Source organism: Molothrus aeneus, chromosome 5 (assembly GCF_037042795.1).
Source record: "Molothrus aeneus isolate 106 chromosome 5, BPBGC_Maene_1.0, whole genome shotgun sequence".
NCBI lineage: Eukaryota > Metazoa > Chordata > Aves > Passeriformes > Icteridae > Molothrus > Molothrus aeneus.
The window spans coordinates 2,532,066-2,549,574 of record NC_089650.1 but is presented as its reverse complement, the minus strand read 5'-3'; the positions used below and the strand labels follow the sequence as shown (position 1 = coordinate 2,549,574).

General features: G+C 36.3%; 2 protein-coding genes across 3 annotated transcripts in view; one reads left to right on the top strand and one right to left on the bottom strand.

The window, feature by feature from the left end:
- PLCZ1 (phospholipase C zeta 1) overlaps positions 1 to 15,352 on the bottom strand; it is a 45,345-nt gene extending 29,993 nt beyond the window's left edge. For both annotated transcript variants that reach the window (XM_066550234.1, XM_066550233.1), the window contains exons 1-5: positions 15,339 to 15,352; positions 14,648 to 14,771; positions 10,262 to 10,496; positions 3,003 to 3,204; positions 1,241 to 1,385 (exon numbers count right to left, since the gene is read on the bottom strand). In XM_066550234.1, coding sequence (XP_066406331.1) covers positions 1,241 to 1,385; positions 3,003 to 3,204; positions 10,262 to 10,496; positions 14,648 to 14,771; positions 15,339 to 15,352 — 720 coding nt within the window. The remainder of the gene's footprint in view (positions 1 to 1,240; positions 1,386 to 3,002; positions 3,205 to 10,261; positions 10,497 to 14,647; positions 14,772 to 15,338) is intronic.
- A 511-nt stretch (positions 15,353 to 15,863) lies between these two features.
- On the top strand, positions 15,864 to 16,588 carry CAPZA3 (capping actin protein of muscle Z-line subunit alpha 3). The gene is given in 4 exon segments (XM_066549733.1): positions 15,864 to 16,238; positions 16,241 to 16,320; positions 16,322 to 16,470; positions 16,473 to 16,588. Coding segments are annotated over 4 exon segments (720 nt in total).
- The last annotated feature ends 921 nt before the right edge of the window (positions 16,589 to 17,509 follow it).

Below are 17,509 nucleotides of genomic sequence, written 5' to 3'. Positions count from 1 at the left end.
AAAAGAAACATATCCATTTAAACATATAAATAAATCTCAGAAGTTGCCAGTAATACTGGTGGCTACCAAACCCATAGTCCGAATGAAATCTTTGCTCAGGCAGGACCTAAATTATCAATAAGGAAAACACCATTTTATTTTCTCCTGTCTTTACATTTTGTCCCATGAGCTTTTGTTAAGAGAAGCAGAGCTCAGCCTGCATGGACAGCTGGTATCAACCATTACCTCTTGTGATTTTATCATCTCATTGGCACTTGGGCTTGAGAAATGAAGTTTGCATTTGAGTTAAGCACAATATGTTGTGTATTAGCAAGAATAGGAGAGTTATATCCAATGAGTTTTGAAAAACAGTGGGATAAAATCATGGTTTTAATTTCACTTTTAAAATCAGAGATTAATTAAATTGTTTATAGAAAACAGAACAGAAAAAATACAGCTTTCATTAGCACTGAGAAGGTTAATAACACATATGTGTAAAAATCCACATAAATTTATGATTTTGGATGTATAAATTCACACACATAATGCTGGCCTGATTCTGAGATTTGTATTAACAGTAATACAGCACTTCCTTTGAGCAGGAGTTTTGCCAAAAGCCTATACAAAAGCCTGAGACAGTGCCAAAATCTCTCCAGATTTCAGTGCTTTTCCAGAGATAGGCAGAAAGAACCTTGCCCTGTGAGTCACTTGACCAAAAAAAATCAGTAGCTGTTAATATTTATCAGGTCAACATTCAAAATAAAAAGAGAGGAAATGGAAAACAAAATCTCAGACTCATCTATTACCTAAAATTTTTGTCTATTTCATAAATTCTCACATAGGATATAAGACAGACTGATAGCAGCAGAAGAACAAGTGACATAAAAACCTTTAAAAGATATAAAAAAGGAGAAAAACATCAGACCAATTCTAAAGTAGCTCTTCCATTTATATTCAATCCTTGTTTAAATGATCTCACATGAGAATTACACCTAAGAAGCTGAGTAAGACCACATGGATCCTTTGCACTAAGTTTGGTGTATATTCATTATCAGGAAAAATGATTATGATTCTTTTAAAAGTTTTTAAAATACATTAAGAATACATAGCACAATTGCTCTGTAATTAATTTTAACAATGCCCATTGCCACAGGCTCTGTTTCATATTTTTTTTACCCTGGAGAATCTATAAGAGCCGTGTCCCTGGCTTAGTCAAAGCCACCATCCCAACTTATTTCTGTAGACATATATCTATACATACCACAAATGCAAACTTGTCAATCACATGAATTATAGAACGAAATGGGATTTTGCTTGTTAAAGTGTGACCATGATACACAATAGGTTCATTGTTGTGGCCATCCCAGCAGTCAATCTCCAGGCAACGACATCCTTTTAAGAGAGCACTTCAGAAGAAAAAGAGAAATCATTTCACAGCCAAAAGAAAGATACCACACTTTTTTATACAAGTTGCTGTATTTCTGATTACAAGCACAGTGATTAATTACATAAAAACCACCTCATTTTCATCATAAATAAAAAGAAATCCCACAGAATTTTACATTTATGAGACAGACATACTTTCTGTTGTTTATTTTAGGTGTGTTATGTAATGAACTTTATTAGAGCATTAAAGAATATGGGATTACCTGAATTGTCTTCCTTAAAAGACTAAAAACAAGGGTCATAGATTTCAATAAAGGAATTTTGGAATAAAGACAAATTTTCACTTAAAACAAAAGAATAAATATTTTAAATGGTCTTTTGTTACTCTTCCAAACTTGCTTGCAATTTTGAGAATTCCTGTGTTTAAAAATCCATTGCACTTAGAGAATCAGGTTTTACTTGGTCTTTACATAAGTCAGTTCTCTCCAGCCCACATTTCTAAGAGGGAGTGCTAAAGTTTCTCAGGCACCTTGACTTTCCTGCTTTAATTTTAATAAATTAGTGGCGTCCCTTAAATTCTTAGGTTTCTAATATTTGACTTGCAACTAACTGAAACATTCCTTATAAATCGTTTTACTTAATTACCAATCTGTCTTTTACACGCTGCTTTTCACACATTAACAATATGTCAAATATGCCTCTAGCTGATTTTAGCATTTTCCTCACACAAATAATAGATAAAGAGGAAAAGAGGGGGGGGGCTATACCCTCTTTGCAATTACTTTCAGCAATGCAGCATTCACATAATGGAATTTTAAATACTGTTAATAATTCAGTATTTATGTTTCAGTATTTATGTTTCTGATATTTCAGAATATATATATGTTTCAGTATATATTCAGTATTTATGTTTCTGATATTTGCAGGTCACTATAGAACATTATGAGAGCAACCAAAAAAAAGAGTTCAGATAGATGATGGTTCCAGCTGCTTTCTCTTCACTAAAGCAGTACAAATAATAGGAATTCTAGACACACCTCTTCCTAATTCTTAATATATCCTGCCCTCAGTGTTGCCTTTGTTACACAATGCATTTCTACCTTCCCTGCCATCCTGGTCCTCCTCCTCCTGGACTCACACCCTGCAGAGGGTCCTCCCCTGCTGGCTGCTTGAATGCCCACGTTTTGTTGTTTTTGTTGTTTCTAAACTGCCCACATGCACTGACCACATATGTTCCTTACACAGATATACTCCAACACACATCCTCTATATTGAACAGATTAGAGCTTGCCCAGGATTTTTACCTTTCTTTCAGGGAGTTATTTATTTTTGCACAGTGTGTTGAGATTAAAAACTGATTTAATAATGTACTCTACACCATACTATAGACTTCAATTGCTGCAAGGTTGACTTTCTGAGATGTAAGTGAAAAAAATAAATTGTTTCCAGACTATGAACAGATGGTTTGGCAAATGTATTGAAAAGTGTGCACATAAAATAAAATACTACTCTCACATTTTCAACTTGTATCTTTGATGGCTTTGTCCCTTATTGCCAAGTACGATTGTATGTGACTTAGCATTCATTTCAAAAAAGCCAAAGAATATTTAAAATATTAAAAAACAACGTCTAAATACCTGCTATATCCCCATAAATCACTGGGTCCCATTAGTTGGTCAGCTACCAAGTAGGTGTTGTGAGAAGATGAAATAAAATAGTCACACAATGGCTGGGTCATGTCTTGATAGACGCTCCTGTGCTGGTATTTAAATATTGAACATTCATCTGACTTCATGTACCTTATAAATCCTTCAAATGACATCTGCCTTCTCTTCCTCACTGCACAAAAACAAAAGGAAAAACATCTCTGTAAGGAAGCCACTCTGATGGTCATATCTATGTCCTTTCTGAAATTTTTTTTAATAGCCAATTCTGAACACTGCTGAAGGTTATACAGCACAACACTTTCCCTGCAATTTTAAAGTTCATAACAAATGTATAAATAACTCAAAAATCAGATACATGTGCCTCTGGAGCTGAATTGCTGTGGTTCAAACTTCTGAGAGGAAATAAATGTGTTTTGACACTTATATTTTTCTACGGACAGCAGTAGGAAGAGTTTTCAGTAATCCTGATTAAATATAAAGTAAAATATTTGTTATTTAATTTGGAAAGTAACATGACATGCCAGACAATGAGATAAGAGAATCTTCTTTTCCCTTTTAAGAGAACCAGGATTGTTCTCTAAAATTCAGTTAGAAATTCTCAATATAATCTTGCAGAAACTATGACTCCTAGCACCAAATATCTTCTCCAGGGGTGGAAAATTTCAAATAAATATTGATCAAATCATGTTTAGAAATATTTGAAATAAAAATAGCATCTTAACAAAAGAATTTACTGCCCACACAGATGAATTGCAAATCAAGCTTATTACACTACCGCATTTAAAACAAAATTAACTAATTGAGTCCATCCCAGTGATAGTCATCCCGTTTGTTCTGCTTTTGACTGATTTAATGGCAAACAGAGCCATTACACTGCCAGCTACTGCTCCCAATGTCCTGTTTCAAATGCAGTCATTTTGCAAATGATATAATCTCAAAAGACAGCTTTGCTTCAAAAGATAGTTTGAATTAGTGAGGGATTTTGCCCAGTTCTTACTCTAAAATAACTTTATTGTCATCGTAGCAGGCCAGTAGTGAACAAGCAGTAAATAATCCAAGATTATTTTATGCTAACAATAACTTAAAAATCAATGTATACCAACTTGAGGACTGGAAATACCTGCAGGAAAACCCCCTTTTCTGCCCTGGTAATTCTTACTACAGCTGTAAGTATCAGAATGCACAAGTTAGAATTGCTATTATCAATCTTCAGGGTGGATTAGAGTGAAAGTTTTACACCTGAATGAGAATTTACAGAAAATAATTATTTCTCAATTACACAGGTCTTTGAACTAGAAAACTTGCAATGTTTTACAATGATAAAGAAAAACAGAAGGCCATCCAGACATCAAACATACATTCACCGCACCACTGTTATTCCTACCAGAAGTCTTTCTGAAATTATTCTTCCACACTTCCATTGATCAAGAATCCACAGACAACCCAGTAAAACCATTTCAACAGCTAAATAACGTTATTTTCAGGAAATTTTCCATAATTAGGAAACAGAAGTTTACCCTGAAACTTCCTTGCTGTCCAAAATATTTTATCAGTTTGGTATTATTCCTCTCCTCTGTTTCCACACTCTTTCACTGATGAAAACTGCTCTCACACTTGCCTCATTCCAGTGCTTTCCACAAAAACAAATCCAAGCCAGGGCATCTTTCTGTTTCAGATTTCTGATAATTTTCATTTTTCTGTTATCCATCAGTGCTGTTAATCCTTCTTAGGAAAAAACATGAAACTGCTACTCACCCTTACCATCCTAGTAGAGTTTACATATTTATTATTTGCTCCATTTTTTTTTCTAGTAACTGACAGAGTCTAGTTGCTTGGATGTTCCCTTTCTAAAATAGATATTACATTTGATCTTTTCCAGTCTTTCAATTCATCATTCATTTGCCCCCTATTTTCAAAAGTAACCTTTGACTTGTATTAGCCAAGCTTGTTACAGTCAATTTTCTAAGAAGTTGGATTTGTCAACCTGTCTTCACTGACCCGATTACATCATTTAAGAAGGTCCTACCCTGTTTTATCCGTATTTTTGACTGAGATCTTACTAATATTAATAAATAATATTAATACTATTACAGAGGAATTTCTTTGGTCTTTTAACTAAGAGATTTGCAGGATGACTTCTTGCCACCCTGATGACTCTTGAAAAGAGTATCCTATTTAGTATCTTGACTTAGATTTATCCACATGCCCATGTTATATTGTTCTATAATTGTAACAACTGAATTAATTTCCTACTTTCTGTCTCTTTAAAATTCATTTTGAATTTTTTAAATGTTATTTAAAACATAATACACTCATCCTGTATTCTTTGCCTACAATGAATTACATGAACTGTCTGGATTTCATTTCTGATTCATTTATTTTTCACAGTCTGTCTATTTCTCTGAGCAATTACAAGTAGAGCTAGTAACTATTTGTGTGTGTGTGTGTGTGCGTGCATTTTTTTATTTTCTAACAATTCTTACCTTTACTGCATTTATTTATTAAATTAGTGAAAAATACTGGCTTTTCAAAGTCTTGCTTTTTTTTGTGAATTATTTATGATGCTTTTCCTGGCTGTTCTTGTCATCGACAAAAGTTAACTGCAATATTCTCAAGAGAAATTAATGTTTATGTAAATAGGCTGATGAGCATAATCCCCCAAAAATGAACATCTAGCATTGTTTTGTTAGTCAATATGGACTTCAATAAAACATTCAGCTCATGTCTCCAATCAACAGAATAAAAATCTTTGTATTTTTACAGAGCTTATTTCAGGCTCTTACATTTCTGAGCAATAGCCCCGTCACACTATTTTCTGACCATTTACAGACATTTTCTGCTTCTCCATTAAAGGAAATGGGAATTCATCTCCATAACTATTCCACAGTGAAAAGACTTTCATCAAGGCCTTACATTTCTCCCCCTGAGGAACCTCAGTCTTTTTCTCCATTAGGACCTTTTAGCAGTAGCTAGTGTGCACACACATATCCATTCCTTGTAGAAAGGGAAGGCAAGAAAAGATTTCTGTCTTCTCATTGCCTCTTTCTGTTCACAAAGTTCAATGATTTTTTTTCTTGCCCCCCTCTTTTGGATAGTGTGGAATTCATTTTATTAGCAATATTCTTTTATATGGTTTGGGTTTTTTTTAAATCTGATTTAAGAAAAAATTATTTTTCTCATTCCTCCTTTTAAGGTAAACTCCAGCTCTGCCATATATACAAATACTGTCACATCAGAGAGGAATTATGGATATAACCTGAGTATTTGAAAGACTCTGATTACATTATACATTATTCTCAGTGTTTATTACATTCTGCTTTCTTATTTATCTTGGAACTTCTTTGAAAGTATTTTTCTTCCTCTTTGGAAAGAAAAAATTGGAAACTTTCATAAGATATTTGCTGCCCTGAAGGCCTGTAGGGTACCCACACTGCAGCAGAGAAAACAAGTAAGAAATCACTCTGCACTGGCCAGAGCCTCTGCAGGAACTGTTTCCTCCTGGAGTGGAATATAGAGAGTAGTGTAGGTGTATCACTTGGTGAGAAATTGAGGTTTTAAAATTTTTAGTATGTTGTGGATAAAAGCAAAATGAAAGAAACAAGGTGTTGTCCTGAATTTCTTCTTCATGCTTCTTCTTCCTTCTTCTTTATGAGTTTAGGTGGCATTTTGTAATTGGGCAGAAAAGTCCACACTGGGAGCTCTTTGGGATCAGTTGTCAGGTTAAAAGGGAAAATAATCCAGGTGTCAGCTCTTAATTAAAAAATTTATTCTTAAAAGACCTTGTAACAAAAGATTATTAGCCATTTTGTGACTGCTAATGAAAAACTGCCAAAGTCACAATAATAAGACTGTTTTACTAATAAAAAATAATAAACACTTGAGTCCAAACATAAACTACCATCTCAAGTGCCTTCAATCCAAACCCAAAAAAAACAGCACTGGAGGGACTGAGTACAACCTACAGCCCTTCTGAAGTAGAGAGTGGGTTGTGGGGGAGAGAAGAGTCTGAACTGAATTTGAGACTAGGAAATGGGGAGAAAGGTGTTTCCCATAGTTTTAAATGTATGTGTGCTCTTTATTTCCTAGGAGCTGAATTAGTAATTAAATATCTACATTACTTGGCACCCAGAGATAGTAAAGTAGGTACAGATATATTTTGATATATTCCCAGTATATAATACTGGGAATTTTAGGGGGGAACTCATGAGAAAGACTTGCAGAGACCAGGGTGTTCCTCTGCTGTACTGGAAGGAGGAAGCTTTCAATCATTGTTAAAAGTCAGGCAGAAACATCATCAGATGGAATTTCATACTGTGAAATTTGACTACTTTACATCAGAATGAACATTCATGCTCTAAGGGAGCTGTAAAGAAGGAAGTTATTTCCCTGACTAAAGTAAAAATACAGTTATTCCTTAAAGTAAAAATACAGTTATTCCTTTTCTACTCTGAGTTTACATTATAGGGAGGCTTTTTTTTTACCTTACATACACCCATAACTGGTGCATACTCGAATAAAGTATCTGTCTGAACAGTTCAGTTCAGTTTCCTAAGGGCTTATATCTCATAATCACCTTTTGAAAATTTTCCCTGAGACTGGGTATTTACACACCCTTTCGTTCATCTGAACTATTGTGTCTCACAAATCCAGACACAGCCATTGTCTTTGTTGAGATTTTAACTCATCTTTCTTGCTTCAAATGATTTTTTATGAAATCTGTAGGACTTTGACAGAGATGTCTGCTTTATTATATTTGATTTACATTGGCCAATGGGATCAAATGTTCTCTTCTGCAAATTTCTGCTCTACATCCTGCTCTGTCTCTCACACACATGCACAAAAAAAACCCAAAAAAACCCTCATGACTGTGTATACTAGAATAAATGGAAAACAGTATTTTGCTTCAGAATAAATGGAAAACAGTATTTTGCTTCACAAACACATTCTGGATTACTCAAAGTCCTTATCTGACAGATGCACCAGGCTTATATTGTTATTTCCAAAGCAAGCTGGTATTTTAAGACAGGATTGCATTTTTGCCCTGTTTTTGTATTGCCTAGCAGTAAAATAGGCAGGAGTAGAGTCTTTGAGTGGCACTACATTATAAATAATAATGGGATGCATCTTCTTATCCTCACTCTGCCTCTAATCCTATCCATGTAAATGAGAAGTATTTTTTTTAAAAGACATATATACCAAGCTAAAAAAAAAATGCATTTAGGTGGCATGTTTTCTTTAACCTCATTTAATGAGTCAAGGCTTCTATTCAAAGCTAATAGTAAAATGGGCAGATAATGGGATGTTTGGGAAGAACAAAACTGAAATTTGGGTGTTAGTAAGACATAAATGTCAGGTGTGAATCACATATTCATGTTTTGTGATCAATTCCATAGAAATGGCTCTTTCTGCCAAAAATGCAAGCTTTTAGCATACACATGAAAAAATCTGTTAGTGCAGCATTTTGACATTAGGCATTTAAATTGTATAATAAAAATGAAAGAGTAATTCGTTCCTGAAGTAGTTATGGTACCCACAGAGAGTAAATTCAGAGTTATCTGGCCCAATATATTTGGAAATCTCTCTGCACAAATGTTAAGGATGCACTAAATGCCATAAATGGATTTATTTAATTTATATGTAAAATGTAGTCATTGCTTTCATCTTAATTGTTTTAATCTTGACATACCAGTGCTATCACATTGATGAGAGAATGGTCATTACTATTAGCAAACCTGTCAATCAAATGTCAAAACCTGCCCTTTTCCCTCTCTGTAAAGCACAGGGCAAGGGTGATAGATGAGTCCAACAGATCATCCTGATGAAGAATGTTCTGTAGCAAATTCAGAATGACAGTTGCACAAAATGGTCTATCACAATACCATATGAATCATCTCTCATGTCAATCATAACTGGAACTTTTCAATAAATATGTCTGAGTGGGAGTTTGAATTCTCTCAAAGGACCATGAACAATACAGAGATTATTTTGTTCAACAAGATTATTTCCAATTACGAGACAAACAAATTTATCACAGGTGAAGAAACAAACAAGAATTTGGCTCAGCATCTGAAATTTAAACCAGACATCAAATTATACCTATAGAAACATCAGTTGATATTTACAAAGGTGTTTTGCAATGGACTCAAGTTTTTTCATTGTTTAACTGTGTTACAGCTTTTAATTTTCCCATCAAAACAGGTAACACAAAATTACCTGTTAATAAAAGGAACCTTTCAAACTGTAACTTGTACAATTAGTACACATTACTTCTTCTGAAACAGTAGAATATGTCCAATAAAGTACAGTCAAATTTGAAAAGCAACCTCAAAGAGTAAGGGCATAAGGAGTCACGTGTTTTGCAGCTACTACTGGACAGTAAGTGTCTCTTAATGAAACACCAAATGTTCTTTTGTTTCTCATTGAAAAAGTGGCAACTTTCATTTTCTTCTTTCACCATAGGTCAGCATAGAAAACCCCAGGATTTTATCCCAGAATAAATATTTTCTCCTTTTTTTTTCTTAACCAGTTATCAATTCCACCCATTTCCAAAGACTGGGAACCAAGGAAATAAAGATTAAACACATTCCACTGAATTAAATAACAGCTTCCAACAAAATGCAGCTATATCCTTTTCATAGCCCAGTGGTAAATTTTGCCACAAGCTGAAATCAGCGAAGCTCAGCAGAAGTGTTACACTTCAGCTTGGGGCACCTTGAAATAGGTGAAGAACATGTTAGAGATTTATGAACCCCTCCTCATCTCAGAGTTCTAGGAAATCAGAAAGGGTGACCAGGCGCCTCTGAAAATCTTACACGGTGCTTCTGCAAGGAAGTCAGAGGGACATCAAAGTCTTGTCTGAAGCCTTGCATTATCACTAAATGACTCAAGGTAGAGAAGACAGGGTAATGAGCAGACAAGAAAAATGGCAGATAAGAAAAACAAATTGGAAATTATTTGTAATGAGTTGAAGGACTTATAGTGTTGAAGAATTGATGAGTTGAAGAATTATAGAAGGACTAGAAAGAAAAGATTAAAAAATGACAGAAAAAAGGAGAGATAAGAGAAAGGAGGGCACCATGAAAATTAATTAAAAACAAAGGAAGAAAAATAATTAATAGATGAAAAGACATGCTTTAAAATAAATAAAGAGATGAGGTTTTGCAAAACCAAGTAATTGAGAGAAGCACAATAAATCAGAGCTAGATATCAAATAATTTAACTGTGCATACCTTCATCAATGGGTTCATACTTCATAATAATTTCTAAGGCAGTTGTTTCATTAGCTTCAGTTTGAAATTGTTCTTTTGCAAGAAATTTCAGGAGCTGGCCATCAGGTAGAATGTTGCCATCTATTGAGTAAGCCTTGAATAGTTCTTCAAATTCAGGTCTGTGTTCAAGAGCTCGATAAATTGCTCTGAAGTCGTCCATGCTAATTCTATCTCCTGAGTGTTTGTCAATGGTTTTCTGAGGAAAAAAGCAACCAAAATTTTTTTTAAAAAAATCAATAAAACAACATTCATATATACAAAGTTATGCACCAAACATTTTTTTATAACTGACCATAGGAGTAAGAATCATAGAAGAATCCAACAGTGACTACAATCAGATTACATTCTTCAACTTTCAGATTACACTTTGTGTGCTACAAATATTTTATATAAAGTAAAATGGACCATATGACATAATTAGCATCTAAATAAGTATAATAAATTTAGATTTAATGCATTTTTAATATTAAAATACATTGTAGAAAATCTCTAAAATGCTATGCATTAAAACAAATGTGCAGCATAAAACTTATCTAGTGGAAAATATATTTAGTATAAGACCTCTCCAACAGCTATTGACATCATATTGTAAATACTGTCAGTGAAATTTGCATACAAAAACATCAACCAGTAATCTTAAAAATGAAATAAGGATGACCAAGTTATCAAGAGACACAAGTCTTTTAACACTTCAAATAAGAAACACTATTAAAATTTGAAGACAATATTTTATAATAACCTATGACATCGTGTTCTGTTCTTAACAAGCCAGAATGTTTAACTTAGGTTAATTATTTACACTTTCAGAATTCTTGAATTGTAAGCTTGTTTCATAGAGCTTACAAAATGTTAGCATAGTAATTAATTTCAATGTTTCAGTAAAAAAGTCAAAAGAAAAGTGAAAAGGACAAAAGAATTTGAGTAGAATGATTTTTTTTTACCATTTCTGTCTTTTGTGTTTTTCTCAGGTTTAATAATTCAATTTTTCCTTTAAAATTTTCTACTCAAAATAAGTAACTGCATACAAAATATGAATAAATTAGCCTGAATTATTCTTAAAAGTTGCCAAATTAAGAGAAATCTGCTGACAAAATTGCTCACAAAAATCACAAACAAATGGCAATCCACTGCATGCTGATGAAAATTCCTAATTGTTGGCTCCTTAAACAGAAAGTGCCAAAGAGGCCAAGTTCCAGCATCCAAAACACGGCACTTACAATGGCTGGGTTGGCTTCCACCAAAGTGTCTATAAACAGGAAATTGCTTACTTGAGCTCTGGCTGCTCTTTGATCAAGATTTGGGATTGCTGCTAAATTAGATTGGTTTTGAAGCTATAGCATAAAACCTAAAATTTAATGATCCACTGCCAGTTCCTTCCTAAGCAGTACAGTTCCTACTGTACTTCTGAATAAGTACAATAGGAGTAAAAATATATTAGATAACTAAAACAAGTACAAAATTAAATTTCATGAGGAGTTCTAGTGAAAAAATCCTACGAATCAGTACTTCAGTATTTGCTTTGAGTTTGTGAAAGAGAATAATAATGATTTTTAACAGAAGTCACTAGCAAGAAAATATTTCTGTACAAATGCTAATTATACACATTTCAGTACTGCTGAAAAATTCCCCAGCTAAGGTTGATACCTTCAATCCAATTTTTAATGTTCTTAACAATACAGCAAATTTGCTCATAACCATTAAGCAGGAAAAGAGAATACCAACTTATTTTGGCAATAAACAGTCTATCAGGACTTGGAAGATGTTCACTTAGTTACTGGCACAAAGAGAAGCTGGGCAAAAAATTAAAGTTTCTATTTTAGTTGCCTTTTGATGAAATACAGGCAATAATACTACATAAGAGATCTCTAAAAATTAAAGTGATAAAAATCATTTCACTATAAAAAGATATTCTTACAATTTTGGGGGTAGATTTTTGTCATTCCTATTTTTATTAAGGCACATCAAATCTTTGCTGTTCAGAAAAAGAAGAGACAAAGAGTCTTGAGAGAAATTATATGAAAATTTATTATTCCTTAAAACCTTAATGCTCATACTGCTCAAAAGAGTATTACGGTAAAACAAACTCAAAGAGAACAGACAAGAAAAAAAAGCAGATTATTCCTTAAAATTAGTTTTCTATAAAATGTATTTTGCTATGTGTAACTATTAGATTAACTGCTGATGTGTAGTTACTTACAATGATGTCAGTAAGATTCCCTTCCAGAATGCTTTGAATTTTTATGTGTTATTACACTGATTAAATATTTGAGCCCCCAAACTACGGAACACCTGTAAATCTTTCTCAAATAGCAAAGAACATCTATTAGTACTGCAATAAATAACTAGATCAAGCTATTGGGTATAATAGGTTGTTAAACACAACTAGATCAGACTTGTTCTTTGCAGGTCACTTCCCTCAAATAATTCTTTTCTCTACCCACAGCTGATCACTCTCCAACTCCTGCCAGAAACCAAAGTAGGGGAAAGATAGACAAAACAGTGAGAAGTATTTTTAAATTCTCAAGAGGTTCTTTAGGTTGGCAAATATCTCCTTGCAAGTTCCAAAACCACAGGAAGCCTCTCCAGCCAGGGTTGAGCTCATGCTGCTGGTTCTACCTTGGCTTGACAACAATGAGAGAGGAAGACAGGGTGAGGAAAACTTAGCATTGCTAAGTTTTAGGTCTCAATGACCTAAAAGCTTCTGACTTGCCATAGTTAATTCTCCTCTGCCAAATCAGGACAGAATCAGCCATCTGGTTACAGCATTCTTAAGAATTCTCAAAAGTATATAAATGTGTAAATAAATACATAAATAAATATGTATTTCTATATATATACACATTTGTTTTCATTCCCTTAGGGAAACAGCATTACCAGACAGCTGTTTTGCGGGGGGGGGAATGAGGTAAAAGGAAAATCTTACATCTTTTGAGTCATTACAAGAAGAACATGTATACCCAGTATGTGCCAAGGCACACAGTTTTCTAGTATTTGCTCACTGGGATGTGGTACTTGTTGCATCCCCAGGACAAAGGAGGAATTGAGAATCTGACTCCATGTTTTTAGAAGACTGATTTGTTATTTTAGATTATATTATATTAAAGAATACTATACTAAAACTATACTAAGAATAGAGAAAAAATAGAAAGAAAAGGCTTAACAAAATACTAATTAAAAACTCGTGACTGCTTCTAGAGTCCCGACACAGCTAGATCATAATTGGTCATTAAGTAAAAACAATTCGCATGTTGGATAAACAATCTCCAACCACATTCCAAAGCAGCAAAACACAGGAGGAGCAATCAGACAATTCTCTGAAGCTTCTTAGCTTCAGAGAAAAAATCCTGGCAAAGGGATTTTTCAGAAAATATGACAGTAACAGTGGGACAAGATCTGCTTGGCAGTAGTTTGCCTACCCTAAATTAACTTATTAGGACCAGTTTCTAGCTGGATAGTGTAACCTTTATGGAAATCTCTTAAACACTGCCACATCTCAAGGCCAAATCCTTTCCCTGGAGCGCAATTCCCATCCATTCAAGGCACACCTCTTAAATACTCCAGGAGAGGTGTAGTGGAGAACAGAATGAATGGGTGCTGGATCTAAAGCCTGGGCAGCTCAGACAAGTCCATGTTGTCCTCCTGGCAAGAGGATTTTGAGGAAGTTGCTCTCATGGCTCTACCCAGCATCAGACAGACACATGTGGGCTCATTAGCTTGATCACAGAAGAAGCTGAATAGGATGAAGCCAGAATGCTTCAAGTTTTCTGAAGTGTAGTAATGTTACAAAAAAAACCCCTGGGAATCAAAATCAACGTGTGTTCCATCTGACACTAATCTGTTGTGGTGGAAAGACAGAGTTATGTGGATGTTAGTCTCTTGTCTGAGTACCAAGAAGTAGGGCAAGCAGAAGTGGACTCAAGTTGTGCCAGGGATGGTTTAGACTGGCTAGTAGGAACAATTTCTTCACTGAAAGTGTTGTCAAGCATTGGAACAGGCTGTCCAGGGAAGTGTCTGAGTCACCAGTCCTTGAAAGTATTTAAGAGACCTGTAGATGTGGTGTTTAGGTACAAGTTTTAGAGGTGAACTTTTCAATGTATTAATGGTTGGACTCAGTGATCTTAGAGGCATTTTTCAATCTGAATGATTGTGATTTAAATACAAGCCTTGGGTTATCTATTTTACACAGAAACAAAAGACCCGGGGGAGAAAAAAATCTTTGCTGATTTTGCACACCACTCTAGCACGAAATACATTTCCCGAAAAATTAACTTGAAAAAATTCAGCAAAGGTATGATGTGTGTAACTGAGCTTCTGAACTACTAATTGCTTAATGTACATACACCTTACCTTGAAAATATGTTTTAAATGGTCTTCATTAAAATTTATTTGCATTTTTTCAAGCAGCCTAATGCAACCGTCAAAATTAATATTCCCATCATTGAAATCATCCTGAATGAGATTCCAAAACCACGTATGAAGTTAAGGAAGATTCTGGCCCATGAAATTGCCCATTAATGGGGGGATGAGGGGGAGAAGTTTCAGTTTGTTAGACCTAAGAAGATAGTGCTTTCCTTTTCTCATACTCTAGAACATCCTTGTCATCTGACTTGTGAGAATGCAGCAGGCCCGAGGTGTGCAGGAAGAGATTTTTGCTCTGTCCTCAGAGACTCAGAGGTCAGTGACCAGAAGGGCTGAAGGGAGGGAGTGAAGGAGATCAGGGGTGCTCAGGGTACAGAAAGGGGTGGAGTGAGAGGAGGGAAATGTGGGGAGGCCGAGGGGCCTCAGCAGCGCCAGGGAACAGTGGGAAATGCCAAGAAACACCAAGGAATGAGCGTCCCCAGCACTGTGCCCACCCAAACCTTATCAACCGGCCCTGGCTGATGGGACTGGCTGCCCCAGGCCATCCCTGCCACTCTCCTGTGTGCCCAGGCCACCTCCAGGCCTGAGGGGAAGGAGACACGTCAGGGGGACCCAATGGCTGCTGTCACAGGGCAGGGAGGGGAGAGGAGGAGGAGAAGGCAGCAGAAAAAAAGGATATCTATTCTCATCCATGGTGGCTGTGCTCCAGCCCCCTCACTGCAGTGCCATCACCAGCCCTTGCTTGGGCTCACAGTGGGCTCTTCATGCCCCTGTGTGCTGCTGGAGTGCCATGGAATGTTCGGCCCCCATCCTTCCAGTGTTGCTGCAGTGATGTCACAAAGTGCAGGTGCCCAGCACAAGCCCTTTCCTGCCACCACTCCAGCACCCCGCCACCATCGTAGGCCTTTTCCTTCCAGCACAAAGTGTCTCCCAAACCTTGCCCTCATCCGCCGTCTCCCACCCTCAGGATATCCCACACCCCAGTGCAGGCCAAGGCGGGAGCTGCGTGAGGCGGAGTAGGCCTTTGCAGCCAGTGGGGCCAACATTCTCCTGGGGACTTTGGCCAGCTTGTCCAAGGTGTCTCTGCTCTGGTGCAAGGTGACAACATCTTCCCCCAAAAAGCCAGGAGCACTGTGCTACCAACCCACTGCAGCAGCTTTGGGGGAAACCCCTTCTTTGGGCCTTGGGAACCAAAGCTGGGTCCATGGCACAGCGTGATGGTGGATGTGGGGGAACGGTGAGAAACCACCCCAAAGGGCTGAAAAGCCACCCCAAAGGGCTGGAAAGACACCCCAAAGGGCTGGGAGGCCACCCCAAATGGAGGGAAGGCCACATAAAATGGCTGGAAAGCCATCTGAGTTGCCACTTCCCTGCAGGGAGCTGCTGTGTCCTCAAAACCAGCCTGGGCAAGAGCAGCTGTCCACATCCACGTTGTCCTCCTGGTAAGAGGATTTTGAGGAAGTTGCTCTCATGGCTCTCATGTGCCTCATGCTTTGAGGCACACCAGTATCAGCCTTCAAATCATTGGGACAGCCTTTGGAAATCAGGCTGGACTTTCGCCCTTGCTCCATTTCCCATTTCCCATTTCCCACTCATTTTACAGAGATTCTTCTCCAGGCAAGCTGCTTCAAAGTTGCCAGCTTCCATGTAGCTGTCAGCAAGCCTGAGTGAGACTCTAAATGTGACAGACCAAAGGCAGTTTGCCACAGGTTTTATGAAACTTGTGAAAGCTGAGGACAACAAGTTTTGTATTGGCATTCTGGAAAACATTCAGGTTTTGTCAGAGGATATATGGGGGAAAAATCTGTCAAGGAATTCCCTGTTACTCACACTTTTATGGACTGGAATAAACTATGGAATGATCAGCATCTGAACATCAAGGTCTCCAATGCTGAAGTGCCTCAATGCTTGCTGAAATACTATCTTTGATATGATGGCCTAAATAAAAAACAAAGACAAAATGGAGTTGTTTAATTGATTTATTTCTGGATCACTCAGGAGAGTACAGAGACTTCCATCAATCAATCACCACTTCAAAAATAATTCAGGTCTGCTGTGACTGGAAATAATCTGTTGGGTTTTTTTTTTTTCACTTTCTTCATGTACTTTCAAGTGCTTTACCAGTAACAGTCAAAATGTCAAAGCAGCACAATGCTACAGGTGAGATAGTAAGCAAATTCTTATTTTCTTTTGTAATTTTAACCAAAATTATATTCACTTATGTAGCATCACACTAAATGAAACATTGATTTTAAGGAAGTTGCTAAGGTAGATTGGCAAAGATTGGGACATAGTATCTAGATTTCTTTCATTGCTACAGAAACCCTGTAAATTCGGCCTTCAGGCTTTGCTTGTGCATTTATCTCTGAATCCCTTCTACAGGCACATGAACAAAAGGAAGATCAGGACACTGGAGGAATAAATTTCTAATTGCTAGTGCAGAAGATATTTCAGGACTGCCCAGGGATGTAGGCTGGCTGTTGCAGCATTAAAGAATAAAGTAATGCTACTCCCACTCCCAGTATTTATTACAAAGGCCAAAGGAATGCATGAGATTTCGGTTTACTTTCAAACTGTGATAGTGGTTATTTCCTAACCTTTATCACAAATTATTACAAATGCCTATCATCCTTGCTGTTTTCTATAAACATAACTTTTAATTAGAATTTCAACAGAAATAAGGTTTAATTTCAAGCACTAGTGTAGACACTAGACTTGGAAAAAGAAATTTAAGAACATTTAAGAATTATTCTGACAAATATTAGATATTTTTAATGAAAGCATAAGATTTTGCTGCTGTTCATCATGGCTGGTGAGAATTGCAGTGCCACATGGGTTGAACACACCCTT